Source organism: Drosophila mojavensis, unplaced genomic scaffold (genome assembly GCF_018153725.1).
Source record: "Drosophila mojavensis isolate 15081-1352.22 unplaced genomic scaffold, ASM1815372v1 contig_74, whole genome shotgun sequence".
In the NCBI taxonomy this organism is placed as follows: domain Eukaryota; kingdom Metazoa; phylum Arthropoda; class Insecta; order Diptera; family Drosophilidae; genus Drosophila; species Drosophila mojavensis.
In genome coordinates, this window is record NW_025318899.1 from 12,917,151 (window position 1) to 12,945,026 (window position 27,876).

General features: G+C 46.7%; 5 protein-coding genes across 11 annotated transcripts in view; 3 read left to right on the plus strand and 2 right to left on the minus strand.

The window, feature by feature from the left end:
- The first annotated feature begins 638 nt into the window (after window positions 1-638).
- On the plus strand, window positions 639-10,714 carry LOC6582281. Its single transcript, XM_032731435.2, has 18 exons — window positions 639-775; window positions 855-895; window positions 988-1,257; window positions 1,477-1,604; window positions 1,853-1,957; window positions 2,370-2,558; window positions 2,651-2,781; window positions 2,867-2,977; window positions 3,580-3,674; window positions 3,763-3,859; window positions 3,919-4,011; window positions 4,074-4,229; window positions 4,313-6,059; window positions 7,571-7,675; window positions 7,783-7,964; window positions 8,032-8,208; window positions 8,295-8,617; window positions 8,678-10,714. Exons 1-18 carry the CDS (start codon window positions 720-722, stop codon window positions 10,318-10,320), a joined length of 5,649 nt encoding a protein of 1,882 aa, XP_032587326.1. The 5' UTR covers window positions 639-719; the 3' UTR covers window positions 10,321-10,714.
- Window positions 10,715-11,626: 912 nt separating this feature from the next.
- On the plus strand, window positions 11,627-21,653 carry LOC6582282 (laminin subunit gamma-1). The gene is made up of 10 exons (XM_002007949.4): window positions 11,627-11,707; window positions 14,677-15,106; window positions 15,520-15,653; window positions 15,708-15,835; window positions 15,899-16,513; window positions 16,964-17,375; window positions 17,430-20,018; window positions 20,079-20,415; window positions 20,485-20,785; window positions 20,857-21,653. Exons 2-10 carry the CDS (start codon window positions 14,909-14,911, stop codon window positions 21,066-21,068), a joined length of 4,926 nt encoding a protein of 1,641 aa, XP_002007985.1. The 5' UTR covers window positions 11,627-11,707; window positions 14,677-14,908; the 3' UTR covers window positions 21,069-21,653.
- Window positions 21,654-21,664: 11 nt separating this feature from the next.
- On the minus strand, window positions 21,665-23,438 carry LOC6582283 (odorant receptor 67b). Its single transcript, XM_002007950.3, has 10 exons — window positions 23,305-23,438; window positions 23,152-23,251; window positions 22,962-23,100; window positions 22,714-22,905; window positions 22,546-22,650; window positions 22,302-22,470; window positions 22,148-22,244; window positions 21,993-22,094; window positions 21,787-21,942; window positions 21,665-21,721 (listed from the first exon to the last, which is right to left on the minus strand). Exons 1-10 carry the CDS (start codon window positions 23,436-23,438, stop codon window positions 21,665-21,667), a joined length of 1,251 nt encoding a protein of 416 aa, XP_002007986.1.
- Window positions 23,439-23,947: 509 nt separating this feature from the next.
- Window positions 23,948-25,596, plus strand: LOC6582284 (peptidyl-prolyl cis-trans isomerase D). Its single transcript, XM_002007951.4, has 4 exons — window positions 23,948-24,152; window positions 24,245-24,489; window positions 24,548-24,868; window positions 24,940-25,596. The coding sequence occupies exons 1-4, from the start codon at window positions 24,056-24,058 to the stop codon at window positions 25,432-25,434; spliced, it is 1,158 nt and encodes a 385-aa protein (XP_002007987.2). The 5' UTR covers window positions 23,948-24,055; the 3' UTR covers window positions 25,435-25,596.
- An 82-nt stretch (window positions 25,597-25,678) lies between these two features.
- The window catches only part of LOC6582285 (protein furry), a 51,129-nt gene continuing 48,931 nt past the window's right edge, over window positions 25,679-27,876 (minus strand). For all 7 annotated transcript variants that reach the window (XM_044009785.1, XM_032730858.2, XM_032730856.2 and 4 more), the window contains 4 exons: window positions 26,865-27,824; window positions 26,547-26,792; window positions 26,126-26,489; window positions 25,679-26,065 (listed from right to left, as the gene is read on the minus strand). In XM_044009785.1, the coding sequence (XP_043865720.1) occupies window positions 25,884-26,065; window positions 26,126-26,489; window positions 26,547-26,792; window positions 26,865-27,824 (1,752 nt within the window). In that variant the 3' untranslated portion in view covers window positions 25,679-25,883. The remainder of the gene's footprint in view (window positions 26,066-26,125; window positions 26,490-26,546; window positions 26,793-26,864; window positions 27,825-27,876) is intronic.

The following is a 27,876-nucleotide window of genomic DNA, read 5'->3' on the forward strand; positions in this document are numbered from 1 at the left end:
AGCCCGAGCGTCCTGCGGCCCCGACCCTTTTCCTACCTCAATACCGATGCGCGTGTCTATGTAAATTCCATACCATGGATTTGTGTGTAAGTGTGTGCGTTTTGGGCACGTTTTGGCTTTGATAAGTCCGGCGTACATGGGTAGGGTTCGGTTTGGTTCTTTGCGCTTCATTCATATTCATTCATTATTAGAAAAAATTTAGCTTTGCGCTTAGCGTTCGCTAGCTCGCTCGCTCTTCAACCTGTCTTGGCAAAATGCCTGAGTGTGTGTTGAGTGTGTGTGTGTGTGTGTTACGGTGTCGCGTTGTCCTTTTGATGTCCTGTTTGTGCGGCTTTGCTGGTTCGACCAGTTCGCTAAGCCGTTCAGTCTGCGCTTAAGGCTGCTCCAAAGCGTTACGACAGCACAACTAGCAAATATACTAAAAAATTCATTTCTCGGCACGAAATTGAAAAGAGCTAAATCTTAAAGATTAAAGGCTTATATATTTAGTTATAATAAGAAACAAAGTGAAGACCCGAAAGTATTTGCAATGTGCCTTACATAAATAATAAGAATATTCAATATATACACGATATTCAATTGTGAATGTTTTTGATAAGCGAAGAGTGAGAGCTTAATTAAAATTAAACAATTCGTAGAACAACTCGGGCGTTACTTCTCCACATCAGTTATCCGTGACGTGGGCGCCGCCATGCGATTGGGATAAGGGCGGCTGGCAAATGCAGAGCAGCGCCGACGAGCGTCGAGAATATTATAAAGGACAGAGGGGCAGACGGTGAGTTCAAATCAAAGTCAATTCCGAGAAACTGTTTACGGTTCGAGTTTAGTAAATGAAAGGCTCTTCATCCCCCTAGAACTGCATCGCAGGACGATAACAGGTCTTATGAACTGAACGGTAGGCAGACGAGACGAGGCAGCTCACCACTAATAGCTCCCACTTAATTGTAATTACTTTCCACAATTTTCGCCTGTTTTCGGTGTGCACAGATTTGCACGCACAGAACCAGAGCAGCGACGTCGACAGCAACCATCAACAGGACTCGCCCTACGAGCAGCAGCAAAATGGCGCCGTCGATGCTGATGATGACGAGGAGGACTACTCGATTTCCGTATCGGCGATAATGCAACGACGTGCCAGTGTGCGTGGCTACAGAGGCAAGCGTGGCAGTCGCAATTCGCGCCGAGCATCGAGTCCCATGGATCACGTGCTGGATAGTGTGGAGCGGCGGCGCTCCAGTGTTTATACCACAAGCTCAGGCAAGGCTCAGAGCAATAACTGCTTTTAAAGATTTCCCTTAACTTGCTGCTCTCCAGTGGCTAATCAGAGAGTGTGTGTGTGTGTGTGTGTGAGTGTGTGTGTTTAGATGACGGGAGGCAGTTGTAGTTATTTCAGCAGCTACGTGAGCCCATTTAACGGCACGTGGCTAACGTGGCGTATGTGTAATGTATACATTGCTTTTGCTTTTGCCTTTGCAGAGGAGGGCACCAATCAGGAGTCCACGCAGGAGCAAATCTTTGAGAATATACGCCTACACAAGGAGGTCATACAGTCGGTCAAGCTACAGCCATGGCCCATACGCAAGAAGCTCAAGCTGGTGCGCCAGGTAGGCTGCCCTCGCCCCTGCCCTGGCCAAACTAGGCCAAAACCTGGGCGCGTCGCATTTCACGCCTTCGCCTTAGCTTCAGCCTGCCTTAGTGGCCCATTAAATTCACAGCAAATATTTCGATTTCATGTGTCAATCTTTTCTCGCCCTCTTGTCCATGTTTTCCATGTATTTTTTATTTCTTTCCCTTCGACTCTTTTTTTTCCTTTCTATTCTATTTTACCTGGCATTTTTAATGATGTTGACAGGCAAAAACGTATGTGGCACGCCACGAGGGCGCGCTGCAGGAGCGCTTTGCCATGTCACGCAGCACGAGAGATTTGTGGGCGAGGTTTAAAATTTTAATGGCAGCGGTAAGTAAAATCTTTCAGCACTCCAGAGCTCACACACACACACACACACACACACACACACACACACAGATATAGTTGCATATGCTGGCCTGCAATTATGGCTTGGCTTGGCAAACACTTTGCTCGGACGGAAATGCAAGCCCCGATCCCATTGCCCGACTGTCCAAACAAGTGTCCTACATATATTTATGCTTTGCACACAATTTATGGAGCGCAGATAAATCAAGTGCTCCATAATTCACAAAAACTTGTCGACACATCCAGCAAACGCATATTTTTTGTACACATGGAAACCAATTAAAATACCAAATCGACAAGACTCGAGTCGAGCTCAAGGCAGTCACAGCTCTTCATCTCCTTCTCTCTCTCTCTCTCTCTCTCTCTCGCTCCATAACTACATCTCCATCTGCAGCGCTGGCGGCACTGGAAAAGGGAGACCGCCAGCTTTCTCACAGTGCTCATACCCTGGGAGCTGCGCATCAAGGAAATCGAATCGCATTTCGGCTCCGGCGTCGCATCCTACTTTACATTCCTGCGCTGGCTCATGTGGGTCAACATTATGATAGCCATACCGCTCGTGGCCTTTGTCATTGGACCGGAGGTGAGTCCACGCTCCCAACTGAATATTCTCATGGGATATTTATATATTCCCTCTCTCTCTCTCTCTATATATATATATATGTATGTATTCAGTACTTTGCCACCAAACACGATGAGGCGGATCCGCGCAAACGCATGTCCGAGCCCGAATACAAAGTGGCTGGGAATCTGTTTACATTCTGGGAATTCGAGGGCTATCTGAAGTATTCGCCCATGTTCTATGGGTAAGTAGAGAGAGCTGGATTTTAAATAAAACCCGCGTATTACGAAACGCTGTCCTTATTCTGACATCTTATTTCCGGTTTCTAGTTATTACTCGAGCACTTCCGGCATCAGTGCATCCGGCTACAAGTTACCTTTGGCTTATTTCCTAACTGCCGTGCTGGTCTACATCTACAGCTTTGTGGCCACGTTGCGCAAGTGAGTATTGGGAGCGGGCGGGGACACTTCATTAAATCTTTGGACATCGAAGCCACAAAAGCAAACCGAATGCCAAAAGTGGTCGTTAATTAATTAAACCGAACATCGCGCTGATTAAATAATACAAATCTTGTCTCTAGGCGTGTCCAGCACAAGAAGCAGGCAAAACTTTTTTCGTTTCGCCCATCGGCCGAAACTTGGCCATTATGATTTACGCACGCACGCAGTCAGACACGAGACACGAGCCACGAGACGGTGGGGCAGTGTGGTTGAGTGGTTGCGTGGCCACCCATTGCGGTTGGGGATGGGGCACAGTTGGGCTGGGGAGCGTCTGCGCTTGTTTCGTTTAATGGCTTTGTCGGCATTATGTTGATTTCGTAATTGAACAAAGTAGCAATGTCAACAGCGTGGATGCCGGCACTGACCTTGCCACTTGCCACTTTCCACTGACGCAGCTTGCCACATGTTGGTGGCACGTGCGCGGCATGCGTGAATCGCACTCATATTTATGTGGCATTAGTCTCTGTCTGGGATTTGTGCTCCAATTATGTTTTGCAGGCAGCTAACACAGAAACTTTTCGCTCTTTTATCTGCATTGACAGGATGGCTGAGAACTCGCGCAATTCGAAACTTTCCTCGAAGGATGATGAGTGTGTGTTCTCCTGGAAGCTGTTCACCGGCTGGGACTTTATGATTGGTAAGTAGCATGCCCCTCGAGTGCCGTTATTACAGCAGCTTAACACACCAACACACCGACACACACACACACACACACACCAACACAGGGCACGCAGAGACGGCGCATAATCGCATCGCATCCGTTGTGGTTGGCTTCAAGGAGGCGCTGCTCGAGGAAGCTGAAAAGAAAAAGGATAATCGCAAGTAAGTCGAAAGGAAATCAGCGCCAATCGCAGTTTATAATTGGAGTCTTACGCTCGCAGCTGGCGCGTTATCCTGCAAAGGATACTGGTGAACATTTTGGTCATGGGCTTGCTGGGATTATCAGGTGCCACGGTCGTATTGCTGGTGAATCAGTAAGTCCTTTCGCCTTCGCCAGCCAATGCACTTAATTATAGCTGACTATTTCATTCGGCAGCTCCGAGGACTTGGCCAAGCATGACAATTGGCTTAGCCGCAACGCGGTGAACGTGACGATGACGCTGCTCTCGTTCTTCCTGCCAATGATTTTCGAGGCACTGGGCTTGTTCGAGAACTGGCATCCCAGGCAACAGTTGCGTCTGCAGCTGGCCCGGTAAGCAACCAGGAAATCACTTTAATAGCATGCCATTCACTAATCTATTTACGTCTCTTCTGCTGCACCACCCACCACCCCAGCATCATGATACTGAACATGCTGAATCTGTACTCGCTCATGTTCTCGTTCATCTACAAGATTACCAGCAAGGAGAAGCCGCTGCAACTGCTGAAGCAGGAGAACGACACCAACACTCAGGAGCTGCACAGCCTGATGAGCTCCATTGCGGCGCTCCGTGCGATGACAACGACGACGCCCATCTACAGCGACAGCACCTCGGATGGATCTCTCGACGACTTGACGACGACTGGGCTGCCCTGGGGCGCCGACGGTGCTGGCACCACAGACTCCCTCTACTCGAGCACAGCTCTGGGTGCTGCGTTGGTATCCGCTGTGCAGAGGCTCAAGTGCTATAACATAACTATAAAATGCTCAAAACCCAGACATCTGTGGATAACCTCGAAGAATATAACAACCACATTGATGCTACTCAATATGTCAACGACAGCGATATTGCCAACAACCACACCCAGCACCACGGAAGCGACAACAACCACTTGGTCAACTCTGCCACCAACAACAACAACAACAGAAGCGACAACACTACCAACTACGCTTCCCTGGACTACTTTGCCAACAACCACCACAGAGGCGACAACACCAACCACACCAACAACAACAACAACACCCACATCAACATCAACAACGACAACGACAACAACTACAGCAATGCCGTCAACAACAACAATAAGCACTACTCAAACTACGACAACAACAACAACAACCACGACCACCGAATCGCCATTCACCACTGATGAGGAGCCAGCCTATGATTATGGCAGTGATGAGCCACAGCTGGACTCCTCCACCACGACGACAACACCGGCCCCAGGCAACGACAGCTACTTCAACTATGTCGATTACTTCGAGGGCGCCGAGCTGGCCGATCCAGGCGACGACTATCAGTCAACCACCGAGGAATCAGATGATCCACTGGCTCAGGTGCTAGAGCAAGTGAATGAGCCGCCAGCGAATACACGGAAAAGAAGAGCTGCGCCCGAGCCACCCGTTTGGCATGCGAGCAAATACAGTCGAAGATATCGCAACGATTCGAGACCTAATTCGGCTATAACCACTGAGCCGTCAACAGCCGCCAGCACGCCAAGCAGCAGACCCACATACATTCCTCCATATAGACCGCCGAAGAGAGTTCTCAGCGAAGAAGAATGGAATCGCCTGTTGAGTCAGGTGCGTGGAGGACGCAGTCGAGCAACAACGACCACAGAACGGCCCACCACAACTACAACGACGTCTACAACCACAACAAGAAGGACAACGACAACCAGAAGGCCCACAACCACCACAGAGGAGCCCACAACCACAACTACGGACAGTTACGGCACTGAAGCGAGTAGTACCGATGGCTACAGCAGCTACAGCCCCACCAGCACCACCGAAGAATTTGAGTACACTGATCGAAATGGGGCCACCATCACGCCCTTTTTCATAGGCGCCGATGATATAGCAGATGTGGGCAGCACCGTCTACTACGATGACGACGAGGATCTGGAATATTGTGTGATAACCGTGTGTCCAAAGCCTGGTGAAGACATCTTTGGGGGCAGCACCACACCCGATGGCTTGGACACCACGCTGAGCGCAGAAGTCAATCATCCTACGACAGTAAAAAAGACCCAGCTGGAACGAAAGATGATGCGGATGAAGGAAGTTGAGCTGAAACTCAAACAAATCCAAATGAATCTGACGACCATGTGCTGGGAGACCTCCCTCGGTCAGGAGCTGTCAAAGGTCATCGTCTTCGATGGGGTAAGTGGTGGGCGGCGTTGGGGTATGGCGTAGCGGCTACTTAGCAACAGCCCCGAACCGACCACAGTTTAAACACGAATTTATCATCATCAGTAGGAGCTATCAATTTCCTTTGCGGCAGTCAAATGCTTCATTTCCGGCACCGGACTCTGCCAGATAAACAGCTGCCACTTGGCACATATCAAAGAGCTACTTAAAGCTAAAATATGATCGAAGTTTATGATAACAACTACAGATACGCAACGCCCAAGCGTGAAATCCCGTTTAGCCAAATTGTGCGGAAAATGCTTTAAAAAAATGTTGTTTTCCGCTTTTCATGCACAAAAATCAAATTTTGGCTGTGTGTGGAGCCATGGCGAAAAGCTACAAAGGGAGAAAGTAGAATAACGACAATGAGAGAGAGAGAGAGAGAGAGGGAAAGAGCGATAAAAATAAAAATACGTTAGAAGGTGACGCTCTTAACACTGCTCGACTACGAGATACTCTGTTGACTGTATAGGAAAATATTCATGTAGCAAAAATATTTTAAATAGTTTAATAAGAGTAATATATTGACTTAGGCTTTAAGATTTTAGCAGTTAACTAAAGTTTGACAGCCAGGTCGTATGTTACCATATTGAATATACCCAGTAGACATGAGAACACGACAAGAAAAGTATTTTATCATACTAATCGCTCTCTGGAGTCTTTTAGCCACCAGACACAGCTGGCAGCCGGCGTCTGGCCAAAAATTTATATCCAATACCCATTTGCATAAGAAACATTTTTGAACTTTTGGCATCGATTTCTCAAGTTTTGCCTTTGTTGAACGAGTGTCGATTGGCCAAGGATTTGATTTTGAACTTCAAGGCTAATCGCCAGCAAATTCATGGGGATCTACGGCCAACTTTTCAGGGTCAATCGGTCTTCACTTTGGGCCTACGTTTTGGCTGTAGCTGTAAACATCTTTGGGCGAAGCAGCCAACAATCAACAAAGGAAAAAAAAAAGAACAGACAACAAAAAAAGGACACACGATGCTGATTATGAACAGATTATTGTTGTTGCTGTTGTTGTCAACTCGACATGGCGGACGTAATCTCTATTAAACGATTTGGGCATATAAATTAAACAATTTACGAGGCTTCAGCTAAGCGCATTTATGCCTTATGCATAACAAAATTTTCAGCTCTGCCTTCGTTAGGGACAAATTGGGTTTAGGGCTTTGCGATTGAGGGGCTGATGGCTTGGGCGCTGGGGGTTGGGGATTTGGAGAGTCGGGGCTTGGGCCATGTGCGGTTTTACGGCTGGGAGCTGAGCACGTGTTCGTGCATGAATTTTGGCTGGGAAATGAATGGGTTTTTCGCTCAGATAGTTTGGGGCAAGCAAATCGGCTATAATCATGGCCTTAGCTGCAGCCCGGCCGGACACGGCAAGACAATGCACGCCGTGCGGTACGTGTGGCGAGTTTTAAGCCGAGGTCAGCCAGTACTTCACTGCAACATGCCCCTAACACACTAATCCTCTTCACCAGCTGATGTCCATCGTGGCGCCATTGTGCATCGACTTCTTGCGTGCGCTCTTTGTGCGATATGTCAATCAAAACTGGTGCTGGGACATGGAGAAAACGTTTCCACAGGTAAGAGATAGCACAGCACAGCACAGTCCCACGCCCACTATGCAACTCTCAACTCTCGACCTGCTGACTAATGGGTGCGCTTTGTTTTTGTGGCGTCTGACATGCAGTATGGCGACTTTAAGATAGCCGAGAACATCCTGACGTTGATTAATAACCAGGGCCAGGTGTGGATGGGCATATTCTTCTCGCCGGGGCTGGTGCTCATCAACCTTGTCAAGCTGATGATTATGATGTACTTCAGGTCATGGATAGTGCTCACCTGCAATGTGCCCCACGAGGTGGTCTTCAAGTGAGTGCTCCAATCACCAGGGCTTAGCCTTCAGCGATGGCTTCACTTAATCAATCGCTACTTGCAGAGCGTCCAAGTCCAACAATTTCTACTTATCGCTGCTGCTGACCATGCTGTTCCTCTGCGTGCTGCCCGTGGGCTATGCAATTGTCTGGCTGCGTCCCTCCTGGCACTGTGGCCCATTCTCGGAATACAATCGCATTGCCGAGTTCATTACGAACACCACTCGAAACGCGCTGCCCAAGTGAGTAGCACTACAATCAAAATCAAACAACCAATCTGTGCTTTACTCTCACTCACTCTCTTTCTGCCTCTGTCTCTCATTAACAGACAACTCCATGAGCCTCTGGACTACCTGACGTCCTCCAGTACCGTCATACCTTTGCTGCTTCTGCTCATTCTCATCATTTACTATCTCATCTCGCTGACGGGTGCGCTCCGCGAGGCTAATCAAGATCTGCGCACTCAGCTGCAGAAGGAGCGAGAGGAGGAGCGCAAGAAGATTTTTAAAGTACCCGAAGTTAAGCAGGCGGAACCAACGGCCACCACGCTGACAAATCGCTGGCGCAAGGTGCTCGAAGCATCCTCGCCTGTGACGCCCACTCAGCCGCCAGATTTCGACACGGAGGAGTACAAGAATCAGGCCAGAAAAGGTGAGCCAAATATTAAGAATTTCACTAAACCGTATATAAGCCTCCCTTGCACCTCTCCAGAGCTCATCTCACGCATCATGAAGAAGGCGCTGCGCAAGGGCTCGGCCACCTCGGACGAGGACTCCTTTGTGCGACGCGATGATGATGACACGGACACTGAGCACCAGGACTCGCTGCCACACGATGAAGAGCCCAAGGAGAAGCGCTTTGGCATGTCACGCCTGCAACAAATACGGCGCACTCGGAAGCCATCGCTTGTGGACATCGTGCAGATTGCCAAGCAGGAGCGGGCACGTTCCGGTTCCATTGCGGCAGCCAATGCGGCATTGGATAACGGTGGTGGCGGAGGTGGCAGCAGTCCGGGCACAGGCGTTGACGGCGGCGATGGGGGTGACCACTTTCCCGTGAAAGAGCCGCATCCCAAGAGCCGCTTCAAAGTCGACAGACACGACAAGAAGGAAAGAGAAAGCTTCAGAAGTAAAAGGGACAAGCAGCCGCCACACAACGATTCGACGTCACCCAAGCCCAGTGAACATGATGCAGAGACGAATACTCGCGTAGTCAACGAGCGACGCATTAGTTTACTGCGTCGCAAGCGAGACAAGGAGGAGCACCCGAAGCCAGCAACGCCGGAACCGGAATCACAGCCACCTCCAGTAATGGCTGCGGATCAGGCCCCACCCGAAAGCCAGTTTCACATTGTTGACGAGAAGAAGCCGGTAGAGCTTGAGGATGAGGAGCAGGAAAAGCCCTTCAAGGAATTGCCAACGCCTCCAAAAGAAGGTGGTCACCTGGAAGGCCTGGGCCTGGGCAAGTTTAAGTTCCGCAAGCATAGATCGAAGGCAAACAACGTGGCTGCCAAGCCCGAGCCCGAGGTCTTCAAGTTTGATGAACAGAGTCTGGAGAAGAATAAGTCAGGTGAAATACCACAAGTGCCCAGCTCGGAGCACCTGAACAGCGAGCAGGCCAGTGGCAGTGAGTCGCATGCACTGCCCTCGCCCACGCCCAGCCTGATGCACAGTCAGCGCCAGATGAACTCCGAGAAGTTGGCGTCGCTATCACGTCAGGGACGCAAGAAAATCGGCTCCTTGTTGGCGTTGGTGCGCGAGGCGGTCAACATCAAGAAGGACGACGTGGAGCAGGGCTCCGATGAGTCACCAGGACCAACCACGCCCACATACTTGGCCTATACACCGCCGCCACCGCCTTCGCTCTTATCGAGCAATTCGAGCGCCACGGCACTGGAAATGCCACCCACACCGGAGCCGGACTCACCGACGCCCAGCGCTCCGCTGCACTTTGGCTGCAGCACATCCTCGGCAGCAAGTCGTCCAACTGTCAAAATAGTCACAGGTGCCGCTGCCTCATGCTCGACACCCACCTTGGCCACCATGGACGATCTTGAGGAGCTGGATATGCCCGGTCCCATAACGTTTCCCAAACGCAGTGCTTCCCAGCGGCGACGTGCCTTGAGAGAGGACTCCCAAAGCTCCATCTGGTCTGATAATATACCAACCATTACCATCAGCACCACCGGCAGCGATGAGTGCATCGTGGACCAAGATCCATCAAGTGCAACTACTGCTACAGCTGCAGCAACCACACCGGCAGCCGCTGTAAATGGACTACCGGAACACAGTGATTCACCTGGACCCACGGTCAACATCATTAAGATCAACATAGAGGACAGCGATGAGCATTAAAACTATTTCCAGAACTCTTCAGCTTAGAAACCAAAAGCCACATAGTCTTCTTCACTAATTAAATTAATTTAGTCTATTTGCAATTTAGCTTAAACTTGTTATAAACAACTTGTTAGCAAAACTCTAATTGTCTATCCAGAATCTATATATATTGAATAAAATAGTTTGCTTTCCTTAAAATCAGATGACATCTCTATTTGCTAGATAAAATGTGAAAATAAGTTGAAGTTAAAGAAATTGATAATTTAATGCAAGCGCCATGTGTTTCATAGCAATCAGCTTTTGAGTATGGCTGACAACAGCAAAGACACAAACCGTTTATGGCAGTGGGTCGAAATATTCGCAATTTGAAAAAGTCAACTATAAGAATATAAATATATAATAGGCTGCTATGTTAAATCAAACTAAATTTAAATACAAATAAAAATTAATCAATACATATAATATAAATAATTTTTCATTTATAAATTCAGCTCATTAAGTTTAGCAAATTTAAAGAGGAATGAAAGGTGCTATAATAATTATAAAGGCACATTTTCATTATAAATGTTTTTAAGCAACAATCTTATTTTATATTTTTTTTTCGCATTATAGTATCAAATTTATTTTTACAACTTTAAAGTTCAGAGTTCATTTATTTATAATTTTGTTTCTAATCTTATATAAATACACAATTTTGTTGGTATATATAGACTTTCATTCAAGACAATAATTTTCCTTTGAGCTTTGCAATCATTTTTTTTTTTTTTTTTAGACATTAAATTAGTCAATGAAACTGAAAGTGGTTTTGCTTTCCTTCTTTCTTTTTTATACAACGAACTCTTATCAGTTGGGCAGCGATAACCTGTTAGCTCTGTAAGCAACTACTTGGCTCCAAAAGTAGAACGGAGAGCACAGCCGCCGATAGTGCTGGGCAATAAACGCACGAGCATCTCAATTAGTCTGCGAGATATACGTACATATGCAATGCCTCACAACTGGATAGCAAATATTTGCGGAGACTAACAAAATTCTCTAATTGTGCTGGTAATTGGAAACCCAACCAGAGTGAAGAAGAAGCGTATTACAATTAAACATCAATTCATAAATCTGCAAAGCACTTCGTTCGCTCTCCAATTTCAACTACAATACATAGTTGCCCGGCTAAGCTAAGCCCAGCCAGCAAAGCGAAGCTCGTCGAGTGCCCATGCGCCAGAGCAACAACAACGATCGTGCAGCTACTCACAAATACAGATACAGACACAGAGACAAATACGAGCAGAGCAGAGCAGAGCAGAGCATAGAGTTTCACTCAACGAGAGCCGCTGAGCGGTTGTGCCGCATTCCTCAAGAGTCAGTTGAGCATTGGACGTCCTCGTTAGCGGTTGCCTGTGGTGTTCTGTGCGGAGTAAGTGCGACGGTGTTTGGCTGCTGAAGTGGAATTGGTGATCGGTGGTGCTTAATGGTGCTCTGTGTGCGGAGGAGTCTTTGCTTTTCTTCTGGAGCTCTTCTGATTTTTATATGAACGGCTTTTTTGGCTGCCTCGCGCTGTGTGTGTCTTTTTTTTTTCGTTGTTTGCTTGGGCTGTCGCAGACAGCGACAAAAAAGAAAACCTCGAGATAAAAAAGTATCTTGTCGTACATAGATGCATGTATTCGTGCATGTGTGTGCGTATGTGTGTGTGTGTGAGTGTGGCAGACGGTGTATGACGAACTGTTTACTCAAAAGGTTCTTGCCTTCGGTATAGTGATACAATTACAACAACTGAATAAGACAAGAGAAAAAAAAAATGAAAGAAACCTCGATAAATTGTACTTAATAATGAAACAAAGCAACTACGAAAATTGTACAATTTCCGAGTCAGCGGAAAAGTGAGAAGTCGTGTGCAAAGTACACAAAAGCCAAAATGAAAAACTCGAGATGAAAGCAAATGCGATGACAAATGCAACTAAACACATGTGAATGCAACTGCATAAGATTTTCCATGCGAGAAACCAAGAAACTATTTTTATAAATCAAACACAGCAAATGCTTTGGAAAACCCTCAAAAATATCAACCAAATGCAGCATGTGCTAGAAGTAAACCAACAACAACTACTACTACAACAAAAGTATCTACAACAAAAATAAGCCATAAATAAACGCAGTGTTTAATGTTGTGCTGCTGCCCTGTGCATCGTCAAGATACAAACAACAAAAACAAAACCAACAAAAAAAGTAAACCAAAAACCAAAAAAAAAAAAACCAAGTTTCGTAAAAGTATCTGACTCAAGTGTGTGTGCAGTTTCTTTTGAGTGAATTCGTGTTGCTTTTCCTCTACCTGAGCGGCTGTGCATGAGTGTGCGTGCGAGTGAGTGTGCGTGAGCGTATGTGTTGAAGCAGTTGATAAAAACAAACGCTTCAATAAAGATAAATACCAAAAGGTGCAAACAAAAACGACAAACTCACAACAACCACAAAGTGTAGTGCGCCATAGTATGTTGTGTAGTGCAGTGTTAACACTATGTCGTGTCTTCCTCTTCGTCTTCGTCTTTGTCATCGTCTCCGTCTCCGTCTCCATCTTCGTCTCAGTCTCAATCAGAATCAGAATTCAGTTCATGCCAGCAACACATATCGCACTAGTTCGTAGCCCCAAATTCTTATCTCTAAAGGAACTCGTGCTCATAGGCGCGTATCGCAACAGGCGCGCAACAGCTCAACAATTGAAATCTGAATGGAGCGGATGTTCGTTTGGTTCAGTATTAATAATATCTCTATATGAGAACGACAACAACAGCAACAACCTTATATAGAAATGCTTTGAGTCTTGGCCTCAGCTGAACTCATTCCCAAAGGGTTTCACACACACACACACACAGACTCGGGGACTTCGCTTGACATCGGAGAAGAGTGTATCAACTGTTGCCCCGGCGACAGTCTCCAAGATCTTCTAGTAGTGCTTTGCTTCAGTTTCGTAATGAAACAATTTTTTGTTCTTCAAAAATAAAACCAAATGTGAAACGAAACTGATAAGCCCGCAACATAAGTCTACAGGGTTCAACATTGGCTTCAACCACACTCTCTGAGCTATAAATAAATTTTTAATGAAATATTTTGTGCAAACAAACATTTGCTCTCTCGTCTCATACGAAGAGTATTACGAAACTGTGTTTGCTCTGCAAGGAAAATAGAATATCTATATATAAGAAAAAGAATGAAAAAGAGAGAATTGTGATTCCTGGAATATTTTTGAATTCATACAACTTTAGATTTACATATACATATGTATATATACAATCGTCTGCATTTTATTCAGTTTCATTATCTTATCAGGTTCCGCTTTAGACCCACTATAACTGGAAATTTCTTGTAAATCCCCTTTTCATATGCCTTATATGCATCTTTCCATAATATTCTGCAGTATTCAGCAAGTTCTCATAGATTTACCTATTCGTTTCCAAAACTATGTCTTGCAATAGCTATCTTATGATATCATCTCCAATCTTTACTTAGTAAATAGACTCAATTTACTGTGCATATTTGCTAATTAGCGGCAAACACAAAAAGCTACTTAGGCATCTGAGAGATGATCGCTCTTTAAATGAATCTAACCTTGGCCAAGCATAAGATGAATGCAACCCAAGATTCCTTTAACAAGTTCTTAAATAGCCTGCACATTTTCCCAAGTAATTGCAAAGTATTTTTATATTCTTTTTTTGCTGCTTATCCAGATATGTATCTAGATACATGTGTTTGGTGTGCATGGGCGGAGTAAGCGTAGATGAAATCATCGTCTGGAATAATTTCAAGTTTCATTTAGAGGCTAGAGCAACTACAAAATTGCGGTGGGGCGGTGCTGCTGTGGAGTGGGGTTGCTGGGGTGGGGTGAGCACTGAATATATGTACGTAGATATAGTCGGAAACACAAATTTTGTAGTGTTCAATGCTTGAGTTCATTTTCATAAGTGTGTCTGTAGGTGTATGGTTGTGTGTGTGTGTGTATGTTTATTTATGTCTTTGCTGTTCAATTTGTTGTTATTTGAAATTTACATTTGCAGTTTTTTGGTTTTGTTTTGTTTTGTTTACACTGAGAGCGCTGGGGGAATGGGAGCTCTGGTGCGGTTGCCCGGGGCAGACAGATCGTGCAACTTATTGACTGACTGGACAGCAAAGTTTGTTTTTATGAGGCAGCTTCGGGACCGGCGAACGAACTAATTAAAACCGCGCAACAACAAAGCAACTGAAACGCTTTTTTCATTTAGTTCACACAATATGTGCAGCAGATGTGATTTCTTTTCTTTGCCCGAAAATTATAGATCAACGACACATATACAAATGGAACAAATGGAACGGCATTAGCTAATCGACATATTTATATATCTCTTGTGCATTTTACAGCGAGTCAAGCCGCTCAAGAACCAGCCACCATCTCTTTGAGCCACGGATGCCTTTTAACTCAAGTGCAATTATGCTTTAAACTGTGACAGTGAACAACAACTAAAAAACCGTAATACCCACCCAGAATATTAGAACTACTCGATTAATAATTGTTCAGTAAACCATTGCAAATTAGTGTTGCAATTAGTACGTAAAGCAAGCCCAACCCCAGTTCGTAATCCCAGCGCTCACGATGAAGCGCAACAGGCGGAGTCTCAGCGAAGGCTCCACCGCAGCGCGCCTCCTGCTCGCCGGAGCGCTCCTCTGCAGCTGCCTGGCGACCGCACTTGGCGCACAGCGCCAGCCCATTACCTCCGCCGGCGGACACGAGCTGCGCGGCACCACATTCATGCCGGCGCTGGAGTGCTACGATCCCTATGGCCGACCTCAGGTAAGAGCAATGCACAAGGGAAGAGAGTGGAGCAATAGCTCTCTCTCTCTCTCTCCATAAATCATAGGCAAATTGTTTACTGTCAGGCAATTAAATTAAGAGAGAATTGGCACGCGCCTCTGCGGCTGGGTCGATAGAGATGATGGGCAGCAATTTGTATGCAGACATACAAACCAATTGAACAATGAAGACAATTTAGTTGAGCACAAATTGTAGCATAGCTGCCCGTCTCTCTCTCTCTCTCTCTCTCACTCTCTCACTCTTTTCTTATATCATAATGAAACACTTTATAGTCTCAAAATCTAGAGATTTATTCAGTAAAGTAAAGTAGAGACTCTGTCGAATAATATAAATCTAAAATGAGCTTAAATACGACTATATTTTTGAGTATCTTCTCTCTGAACCCTATTTAGAAATGCTTGCCCGAGTTTATCAATGCTGCCTACCAGCTGCAAATTGAAGCGACAAATACCTGCGGTGAACAGGGCGATACTTACTTCTGCATGCAGACAATGAATCCGAATCTGAAGAACTGTGCATTCTGCAGGTAAGCAAGAAATCCACTTGATTTGAAAGGAAATACTTAAATGATGCCACTTAGATATGAAGATCATAATCCCTCGTTCCTGACGGACTTGCACGATCCTCAGAATCCCACCTGGTGGCAATCGGAGACCATGCTAGAGGGCATCCAGCATCCCAATCATGTGAACTTGACGCTGCATTTGCGTAAGTCGAGCAAGCTAGCAAGGAAATTCGAAGTCGAGTTGATGTAATAATTTCTGATTCTAGGTAAATCCTATGATATAACCTACGTACGCATCCTCTTCCGTTCGCCGCGTCCCGAGTCCTTTACGATCTACAAGCGCACCACGGAGAACGGCCCCTGGATACCCTACCAGTTCTACAGTGCCGTCTGTCGGGACACCTACGGTCTGCCCGACTCGCGTGCCATTCGCAAGGGCGAGGGCGAGGCTCACGCCCTCTGCACCGGCGAGTACAGCGACATCTCGCCGCTGCGCGACGGTGAAATCGCCTTCTCCACGCTCGAGGGCCGTCCCAGTGGCATCAACTTCGAGCGCAGTCAGGAGCTGCAGGAATGGGTCACAGCCACTGACATTCGCATCACTCTGGATCGCCTGAATACCTTTGGTGACGAGCTCTTCGGCGACGCTCAAGTGCTGCAGTCCTACTTCTATGCCATCAGCGACATTGCCGTGGGTGCGCGCTGCAAGTGCAACGGACACGCCAGCAAGTGCGTGGCCAGCACCGGAATGCATGGCGAGCGCACGCTGGTCTGCGAGTGCCGCCACAACACGGATGGACCCGACTGCGATCGCTGTCTGCCGCTCTACAATGACGTCAAATGGAAGAGGGCAACCTCAACGGAAGTGAACGAGTGCAAAGGTAGGCAAGCAGCAGGTGCTGAAACTGGTTACAATGCGGCACAGTGGGGCAATGTCAACGATGTGGCGATAAAAAAAAGTCAGCAAAATTTATAGATAAATCAAACTTGGATTTTAGCTGACTCTCGCTGCTCGACAGTTCGCAGTTCGATAGCTCTCGTCCCACTGTGCTTGAGTTCCTATATAAGGACAAACCGCTTTGCCGTTAGCTGCCACAACTGTTGATGCATTAGGCGCTTCCAGCTTCTGTTCAGATGGTCAGTCATGTTGAGGCTGTGCTTGCAAGTTGTCTGCCTGGTGGCATCTGCCACAGGCTACGGCTGGTCCCATGACCATGCCCTAGAAACTAATATGATAGACACCAGCTCTGCCGCGCATTGGTATCTCATCAACTGTAAAGCTGACGAACCTTCAAATTATAAATCCACTCACACTCCAAATTTACCTACAGCTTGCAACTGCAACAACTTTGCGGACAAGTGCTACTTCGATGCCAATCTGTTCAATCTGACGGGGCATGGTGGCCATTGCCTGGACTGCCGCGACAATCGCGATGGGCCCAACTGCGAGCGCTGCAAGGAGAACTTCTATATGCGCGACAACGCCTACTGCGTCAACTGTGCCTGCGATCCCGTCGGCTCCCGTTCGCTGCAGTGCAACAGCCAGGGCAAGTGCCAGTGCAAGCCCGGCGTGACGGGCGACAAGTGCGACCGCTGCGCGAACAACTTCTTCCAGTTTGGCCCCCATGGCTGCCAGCCCTGTGGCTGCGATCCCCATGGCTCCCACGACAATACGCCCGCCTGTGATGCCGAGACTGGCATTTGCTTCTGCAAGGAGAACGTCGAGGGCAGACGCTGCAATGAGTAAGTAGCAGATCGGGAGCAAGGTAACAAATATCTCATCTAATCATTTGACAGATGCAAACCGGGCTTCTTCAATCTGGATAAGAACAATCGCTTTGGCTGCACGCCCTGCTTCTGCTATGGCCACACCTCCGAGTGTCAGACGGCGCCTGGCTACTCCATTGTCTCGGTCACCTCCAACTTCAACAAGCACAAGGAGCGCTGGACTGCAATCGATCTGAATCGCCGCGACGTGGACATCAAATACAATCAGTACAGTCGCAGCATTGGCACCACAGCTCAGGGCAATGAATACGTCTACTTCCAGGCGCCCGATCGCTTCCTGGGCGATCAGCGCGCCTCCTACAATCGCGATCTGAAGTTCAAGTTGCAGCTGGTGGGTCAAGTGGCGCCCAGCAGCAGTGCCAGCGACGTTATCTTGGAGGGCGCTGGCAGTAAAATCTCGCTGCCCATCTTTGCCCAGGGCAACGGCATTCCGGACCAGGGCGTCCGGGAGTACACGTTCCGTCTGCACGAGCATCACGACTACCAGTGGCAGCCCAGCCAGTCGGCGCGTGGCTTCCTCTCCATACTATCCAATCTGACGGCCATCAAAATCCGTGCCACCTATTCCGTGCAGGGTGAGGCCAATCTGGACGATGTGGAGCTACAGACGGCGCATAGAGGCGCAGCCGGACAGCCGGCCACCTGGATCGAGCAGTGCACCTGTCCCGAGGGCTATCTGGGCCAGTTCTGTGAGTCGTGTGCGCCCCGCTATCGCCACAGTCCGGCACGTGGGGGACCCTTCATGCCGTGCATACCGTGCGACTGCCATGGCCATGCGGACATCTGTGACTCAGAGACGGGCAGCTGCATCTGTCAGCACAACACCCAGGGCGATAACTGCGATCAGTGCGCCAAGGGCTACTATGGCAACGCCTTGGGCGGCACGCCTACCGACTGCAAGCGTTGCCCCTGCCCCAACGATGGCGCCTGCATGCAAATCAACGGCGACACGGTCATCTGCACAGAATGCCCAGTGGGCTACTTTGGCTCCCGCTGCGAGCAGTGCAGCGATGGCTTCTATGGAGATCCGACCGGTCTGCTGGGCGAAGTGCGCACCTGCAAGAGCTGCGATTGCAACGGCAACGTCGATCCCAATGCTGTGGGCAACTGCAATCGCACCACCGGCGAGTGCTTGAAGTGTATCCATAACACAGCTGGCGAGAACTGCGACCAGTGCTTGCCCGGACACTTTGGTGATCCGCTGGCCCTGCCCCACGGCAAGTGCGATCGCTGCAGCTGCTATGCCGCCGGCACCGAGCAGGACGAGCAGAGCATCTCGCGCTGCGATCAGGTCACGGGCCAGTGCCAGTGCAAGCCGAATGTGATTGGCCGGGACTGTGGTGAGTGTCAGCCTGGCTACTTCAATATACGTTCCGGCAATGGCTGCGAGAACTGTCTGTGCGATCCCGTGGGCAGCTACAACTCCACCTGCGACAGGTATACGGGCCAGTGCCACTGCAAGCCGGGCGTGGTTGGCTTGCGCTGTGATCAGTGCGAGAACTTCTTCTTTGGCTTCTCCGTGGACGGCTGCAAGCCATGTGAGTGCGACGAGAGCGGCTCCAAGGGCTTCCAGTGCGATCAGAATGGCCAATGTCCATGTAATGACAATGTGGAGGGACGTCGCTGTGATCGTTGCAAGGAGAACAAGTACGATCGCCAACGCGGCTGTGTTGCATGCCCCGATTGTTATAACCTCGTGCAAGAAGCAGCCGATCTGCATCGCACCAAGCTGGCCAACTTGAGCTCAACGCTGGACGAGATTGCCCGGACGCCAGTGACAAACGATGAGGAGTTCGAGGGCAAGCTGAAGGCCGTGCAGGAGAAGGTGGCCATATTGGCTCAGGATGCGCGCTCCGGCTCTAGCGACGGCGGCCAGACCTACGTTGAGGTCATTAACGATCTACACAAGCGATTGGACAGCATGCACAGCCACTTGGTCAGCGCCGATGAGCTGCAGAAGGATGCCAATGCGGAAATCGAGAAGGCACGCAGCAACTACACACAGTTACGCCAGATCATCGATGATGCTAAAAAGGAGCTGCAAGACGCACTGGATCTGCTCAACGATGAGGGCGAACAGGCCCTGGCCAAGGCAAAGAACAAGTCCAAGGAGTTTGGCGAGCAATCGAAACAGATATCAGACATTTCACGCGAGGCACGCGCTCTGGCCGACCGCCTCGAGTCGGAGGCGAAGTACGATCTAACGAATGCCAAGGATGCCATGGATGCTGTAGAGAAGGCCAATCAGCTGGCCAAGAATGCCATCGATCTGCAGCAAAAGGTTGGTGTTGAGCTGCGCTCCGAAGTGCGTCTCGAGCTGAATCAGGTGAAGCAGTCTCTTGGCGCCGTCACCCAAACCTCCAAGGAAGCACTACGCAAGGCCAACGAGGTGTACGATGCGGCTCTCACGCTGCTCAACGATGTCAACGGTCAAACGCAGCCCAACATTGACATCAACCAGCTGAAGAGGGACGCAGTAGCTGCGAATGAGAATGCAGATAATCTGCTCCAGCAGATCAACGAAATGTCCAACAGCAATGGTGAGGTCTTCTCTAACTTCGAAGTTGAACGCGATTTCTCTCAAGTCCTACTCGAACGGTAAGTCATTGTGCTGGTAAGCTATAGAATATAGCCTCAATTAGCAAATTTATTGCACAGCGCCGAAGCCCAGAAGAAGGACGACATTGAGCTATTGCGCCGCGCCAAGGCTGCCTTCGAGCGAGCCAACAAGGCGGTGGAGCAGGGCGACAGTACGCTCAAGGAGGCCAACAAGACCTACAACACGCTTGCGGGCTTCCAGTCGGATGTGCAGAAATCATCGGAGAAGGCTACCTTGGCATTGGAAAAGGTGCCCAGCATCAAGAAGGAAATCGAGAACGCTGACAATCTAATACAGCAGGCGGGCAATGCTCTGCAAGGCGCCAATAAGAACGCTACCGAGGCCAAGAACAATGCACAAGAGGCCCAGGAGAAGTATGCGGAGCAAGCCTCAAAGGTAAGCAAACACTGCACCGTATCTTATAGTATCTTGTATATCCTCTACTTATTGGGTATATAACCACAGGATGCTGAGCTGATACGTCGCAAAGCCAATGAGACAAAGGTCTCTGCCCGCAAGCTGCGCGCCGAGGCTGACGAGTTGAACCATCGCGTGACGCTGACGCAAAGAGACATCTCCCAGCTGGAAGAAAACTCAACCGAAGATGATAATCTTGTGGACGATGCCAAGCGCAAGGTGGGTCAGGCCAAGGCAGACATGCAGGACGCCAAGAAGCAAATTGAAAAGGCCAATAGTGAGTTGTCAGCGATCAAGGATGAGTTGGAGAACTTGAAAGATATCAATACATCGGATTTGGACAAACTGGGTAAGCGAACAAGTGACTGGATCTCAATAGAGAATTTCATTCCTAATAATAATCTTTTTGTGTTCTATCAGAGAATCGGCTCACTGAGGTGGAGGGTAACATCATTCGGGTTAATCTAACTGGACGTATCGAGAAGTACCGGGAACAGCGGAGCATACAAAAGAAATTAATCGACAAATACGAAGCTGATTTGAAAGAATTATCCGGAGAAGTGGATAATATACGTTTAATATCTGAAGCACTGCCAAGTAATTGCTTTAGACGCAACCGTCTAGAGCCCTAGACATATAGACCCTAACTAAGTGCACTACCAACTACCAACTACTTCAATTAACATCTAAGTACGAGGCGAGGACGAACAAATGCGGAATTATCCGTACACGTAGCCGTTGAATGAAATTATGTAATTTTAGTCTTTTAGCTGAAATATTTTGTTTAGTAAAAGAAAGAAACAAAAGAGCCAACGATAAACAAGAAACGAGCAACAGAAAATGCAAAACATTTAGCTTTACAAAGCATCGTTCGATTTATTATTATCGGTGTAACATGATGCCAATATTGAAACAAATTTCCTAAACTGCCAATTGTGCTTTCGATTCAAGCCAGCCATGGACGACTGTATTATACTATACTATATATTGAAAACTGTGCCGTGTACCAAAACTTTCAAACAATATTGCATTTCTATATCTTTCCTCCCCTTTTATGGCTATGCCACATTGCAATCTATTCTATATATATATATTAACATACATTTGTCATCTACGTTTAATGTGCCAATTACAATATTTTCTACTGTGCTTAAGTCGCCTTATGAATTTCACCTTAAAATAAAATTTTCCAACGTTGTAATTTTTTGTATAAAGTACGAAATTGATATTATTTGTTATTCATATTGCGCAACAGCAAATAGAAATTGCCACTCAACCGAAACACCTGACAGAAATTCCAAAAAAAGGTTAAGTACTACATATACATATATTTAGATTCTCGTTGCTCACCTGAACTAGCAACTGATTGGATAATTTCGAAAAGCCGCCGACACTTAGTTGAAAGGTTCGCATCGAAAAAAGCAGCATTAGTCGAATGATAAGCTTAAAGTCCTTCGATTCGTTGTACCATGCGCAGTTGTACCACTCGTGAAATAACAGTTCACTCTATAAGAAATTATATTATGGTCTGCACATTTGAGTTCCTCAAGAATTACCTGTGTCTCCAACCTCTGCGCATTGACATTATATAAACTGATTTCGAAAAGAATTGTCAAAAAGTAAACAAATATTGGAAACAACTTGGACCAATCAACTAGCTGCAATATTCGATAATTTTTAATGAAATCCATTTATATTTGCGATGTCTTACCATAATATTATAAAGCAGCGTGCACAAAAAAAATGTGCTGACCACGCACTGTACTAAAACAATAGAGCTGAAAAGATTGTCAACCTGGGCATGATGTCTGCAGTTGGGAACTATTAAAATTTATACACAATTCAGATTTGGATAAGATCTTTACCTGGATAGTCGGGCAAAAAGCTTGGCACAGCAACGCAAATATGAAACTCTCGATGTTTTGGGTACGATTTCATCATTTGTCGAATTTTTTATCAAATCTCGCAGCAGCTCAAAGAGGCAAACCTCATGATTTGTGAGCACAACAAAGAGACTATTGAAGCCAAAGACATCTATAAAAGAAAACGAAAAGTAAATATGTATACGGATATGGAAAACTCTATATAATAGCCAGAGTCAGATCGTACTGAAAAAACAATAGGGGGGTCCAGATTGCTCCACAAAAAAACGCACAGTGAAAGAAGGATATTCATGATTGCCAACTTGAACGAAGGGCATTATGGCGGGATATGCTATAAAAATTAGAATTCTTATATATATGCATAAATCTATGATTTTTCAATAAATAAACTCACTTGTAGTAATTTTACAAATATTTCGCGCAACATAACAATCGTATACATATAGCACATAGGGTCTTGCGCAATAAAAAATAACTGGCAATGAAACGATTCTGAAGAAGAACATAACCTGACTATTAATACTTTTCCAGCTATCTCTTATCTTTGTCATCAATGCCTTGCACAAGACTTGATTGTTGGTTAAAACTGGGAAAGAAATTAATTAAGTTTATAGTAAACTGCTTCAATTTCCCAATGCTTACCCACATCAAATATACCCAAGTTCTTCAAGATATCACACGTTTCTGAGATCCGCATTAAATCTGTACAGACGTCGAGATGATAGTGAAAATACGTAGTTTTGACTATGTTCATAATTATTTGAAAGCAAATTATCATAGGCTGAAAGCAAATATTTGTTAAATGAAGTTTTTAACCGAGCCGAAAACAAACCTCCACATAGGCTTGAAAGGACACCATATAATTTTTAAGAACAAAGTTTATAAGGCCCCACGTAAGATAAAAATTCATCAAATATGCCAATATGCGAAAGCTAAACATAAATTTTCGAAGTTTAATGTCTTCCTAATCATAGGTAGCACTCACAATCCACAGTATCGAGAGGTTCGCTTCCGGGGCGCCATATTGATGCCCAATGCAAAGCTGCAGTACTCCACCCATTTTACGCCCGGATTTGGCAACTCCATTTTTTCTAACTCCTGATCCAATATGTTCGACATTATGGGTGTAAATATTTTGACTGTGAGCAGTCATCTATCCACAACTAGCTTTTATAGTAAATTTTCAGTGGGAGGTTCATCGTCAATGAGTTTTAAATTATATGTTTTGTTGGCTGTATAACTAGGCAAATTACTTTATTGTATTGAACATTAGGCAATATTGCTTAAGAATGCAAAAAAGTGAGGCCCTAACAAGGATATCATTAAAAATTGAATGAATATTAGGAAGAATAATTGATTTTGGCTAGGCAACACTTATTGAATTATTCGCTTCAGCAATTTGACTCAAATTATCCAAATCATATAGCGGCACAGCGAATGAATAAGTTATCTAAGCTTAACATATAGAGAATTTGTTTTATTGAATGTAATATACACGAGAACTATTGAAAGCAATGATTGACAATATGCGTTAAGAATTTCAAATTTTAACAGATTTTCGCGGCATAATTTTTTTGCCAAGGTTGGCAGCGCCAACAGCTGTTCGCGTTCGCAGAATGCAACAGATGGGCAGCACAGTCGTAATGTAAATCGCATATTGTTTGTTTACTTGCCTTCCCTCAAATAGTTTGCAATTGAGTTGAGAATAAGAACGAGTGGCTAAAGGCTACGCCTTAATGACCAATATGAGCCCAGCCAAACAGGAACTGCTACAGCCGGTGAAGACAACGAATCCCATTGTCTATTTCGACATTAGCATTGGCAAGGAGTGCGGTAAGCGAAACGAGCAGCTCACAATCTGTGCTTGACCTAGTTAAACGCTATCGTATGTATGTATAATTTCATATCGCAATTTCTGTGCACAGCGGGTCGAATGATAATTGAACTGCGCAAGGATGTTGTGCCAAAAACAGCGGAAAATTTCCGTGCCCTCTGCACGGGCGAACGTGGCATAGGGCAGCTGGGCGAGCGGCTGCACTACAAGGGCACGCGTTTCCATACGATCAAGCGAGTGTTTGCGGTTCAAGGTGGCGATGTTGTGAACAACGATGGCACCAGCGGCGAAAGCATCTATGGTCCACTGTTTGAGGATGAGAACTTTGAGCTGACGGTGAGTGGAGCGAGGGATACAAGTGATTCATTGACAACTAACACCGTCTTGACTGCAGCACAATGAGGAGGGCGTGGTCAGCATGGCCAACTATGGCACGCCAAACACAAACAACTCACAATTCTTCATCACAGCCGTCGGCTGTGAGAACCTCAATGGGATCAACGTGGTTGTGGGCCGTGTATTGCGGGGCCTGGGCATCATTGCCGAAATGGAACAGAACTGCAACGATGAAGCCCAACCAACGACAGATATAACAATAACAGACTGTGGTGAGCTGGCTCCAGGCGAGGATTGGGGCATTGAGTGCAGTGATGAGACAGCAGACAAGCTGCCACCCTATCCCCAGGATTGGACGGGCAAATTCAAGAAGCCAACGGTAAGAAGCCAGCGATCTCTATTATGCAATCGTGATTCATGTTAAACATTTGTTGTTGTTCTTCGTGCTAGTGTGACGCGGCTGTTAGCCTCCTCACGGGCATGCGGCAGTCGGGAAATCACTTCTTTCAGCTGGGTCGCTACTATGAGGCCCGAGCCAAATACCGCAAAGCGAATCGTTATTATACGATGCTGCGCCGCAACTTTGACTGGCAGGAGCTGAAGCGGAGTCAAGGTGACTCAGAACTGAGAAGATTGGATGCCTTTTCCGTGGTGAATAACATCAACATGGCAGCTGTCGAGCTTAAATTGGGCAACTATCAGCATGCCAAATATGAGTGCTCCGAGGCCATACGCTTGGATCCTAAATGCAGCAAAGCATTCTATAGACGAGGACAAGCGCAACGTGCCTTGCGCAACTACGAGGAGGCCATAAAAGATCTGAAGCATGCACACAGCCTGCTGCCAGAAAATAAACAAATCTTGAATGAACTGAACAGTGCCAAGCAGCTTCTGGCCGAATACAATAAACAGCAACGAAATGCGCTCAAGAATCTGTTCAACTAGTTAAGAACATTTATGTATATGAATATGTGTGTCAAAACATCACACCTGACTAAATGATAAGCTAACAAATTTGCTCTATTTACTGTAGGATGTCGCAGTTCAATGCTGACCGAAAAAGAATACAAATAATTTGTAATTAAATGTTTTTATTATTATACAAAATATTGCAAATTGTTGTTCAATGTTCCCAAGGGTTAATCAAAAGGCTCACTTCTGGAGCTTTATATGTCAAAACTAATTGCGATCAGTGTTAAATATTTATGTATATATATTATGTAATTATATCGTACTTAAAACACATTTGTTCATACACAATAATGCTCGTTCAACTCTCAACTGAATGATAGTGCCCTATAATGCTGCTTAAATATTAACAACTAAATTTGATTACATATCAAAATGAGCTTAAGTCCTCACTAATTTTAAACATATGTAATGTTCCTCTATACTTAAAGATTTGTCACAATGTCCTGCTCGCTGCGATGCAAATTGCCCGAACCAACGCCCATAGAGTAGCTCTTCATATTGATTTCCATGTTGGTCAGAGCGCTCGAGACATGATACAAGTTCTCTGAGAGTATAGCGTATACTTCGTACAGCTCCGAGTCCGATTTGGATACAATGAAGGCCTCTGCTGGTCAAACAAATGTGTTACAAGTAGTTCTTATAGTTACGTCATTCGAACACAAACCTGTGCGATCCTTCATAATGCTATGTGCATACGCATTCAATATGATTGAAATCTCATCGAACTTGATGCGACTATCCAAATTGCCATAGCTAAATATAGTCAGACTCTGATCACCTGCACTCAGCGTGGACACGCGTCGATACTGTCGCACATGAGAAATGGCGCTCGACCAGCGCTGCAGATCAATATGTTCGTGCAGCGACGCCTCAAATTCTTCCTGCGTCATGGGCAAGCTTGGCGAGGGCGTGGGAGTATGCTCACCCTCCGTCGAGGTGGATGACTCCAGGCAATCTAGTTCAGCTTCGCTGGTACAGCGCACCAAAGCATCTCGCACCAAGGCGTAGAGATCGGATATGTCGTGCATCTTTAGGAAAAGTAAAAAATTAGCATTAAGCACATTTTCCTAGACGCTTTCACTTACGTTTTCATTGACGCGAAAATGATTAACGACATTTGAGGATATTTTATGATTCGATTCAATCAGCAAAAGCAGCTGAAACATTAGCTTATACAAAGAGCGACCCAAGTCCAGAACAACTTCCGTGGAGGCGGGATCGAAAGGCATGCACGCAATGCTGGAACTGCTGGGTAGCTCCATGCTAGAGGCCGCCACATCGGATTCATTAAAGAGGGACAGTTTGCAAGATGTCTTCACGGCATCCAGGCACTGCAAAATGGAATGAAAATGAAATGGAACCAAATGAAAAGAGATACTATAAATAGAAGTAAAAGTACTCACCTCCAGTACCTGATCTTTGCGATCAAAGAACGTCTCCAGATGCTCTTGCACTTCCAGCACATTGAATCTTAATGTTTCCAACAGCTTCGGCGTGGTGGGCAGCATCTCACTGCACCAAACACGCGGCGGATCGGCGCGTGCACTCAATAAATCCGTAAAGAGGGATATGCGATTTCCTAGCTGTGAGCCGATGCCAGTGAAGAATTTCTTGGCCTCCTTGGAAATGCTGATTGTCTTGAAGGTCAGCTCCTTGACCAGCCTATATAGCTGCTGCAGCAGCTCAGAAGTGTGTGCCGAGGGTTGATTAACCAGCATCGACTGCAGTTGACGGCGCCAGTTCTCCTCAGCTTCATCTCGCACGGCGGCCCCAAAGCGAATGATGCCCTGCATATGTGGCGAGGCATTGCATGGCGTGATGTCACCCAAGTCTCCTGCACTGGAGCCGCTGGTGTCACTGCGCGACACCGAATTACGACGACGCCGCTCCCGCAAGCTCAGCGAAGAAGGCGGTGCGCCGCCTAGGAAGGACTTCAAGAACGATTGGCGGTGATCGTCGTCCAGCGGAGATTCCGACTCGGCTTCTTCATCAGATGAATCGTCTGCGGTCTGTCGCTTGCGCTTACTCAGAATGGGAGTCTTATCGCTGAAGCTATCCTCCAGCGCTGACGAATGGCCGCCCTTGATAGAGCCGCCCATGCCGCTGCCGAGATTCAGAAGATCTTCATCACCCTCAAAGAGCTGATGGCGGCGCACGCCCCAATTAAAGTTATCCGTGGATTCACCGGCAATGCTGTCCTCATACTCCAGGAAATCAAAGTCCTTGAACACGGTAAAATCGGGCTGACCATCGTCGCGACGCGAGCCGCTGCTTAGATCGCCCTGCGGACCTGATGTCTCCTCCGTCGATGAGGCGGCCGATGATTGCCGTTCCATGAGATCCGAGGATTGGCTAAAGATGACCTGAATATTGGAAAATAAACGTTGCATCAGTATGTAATCTAGGCAGAGAGCA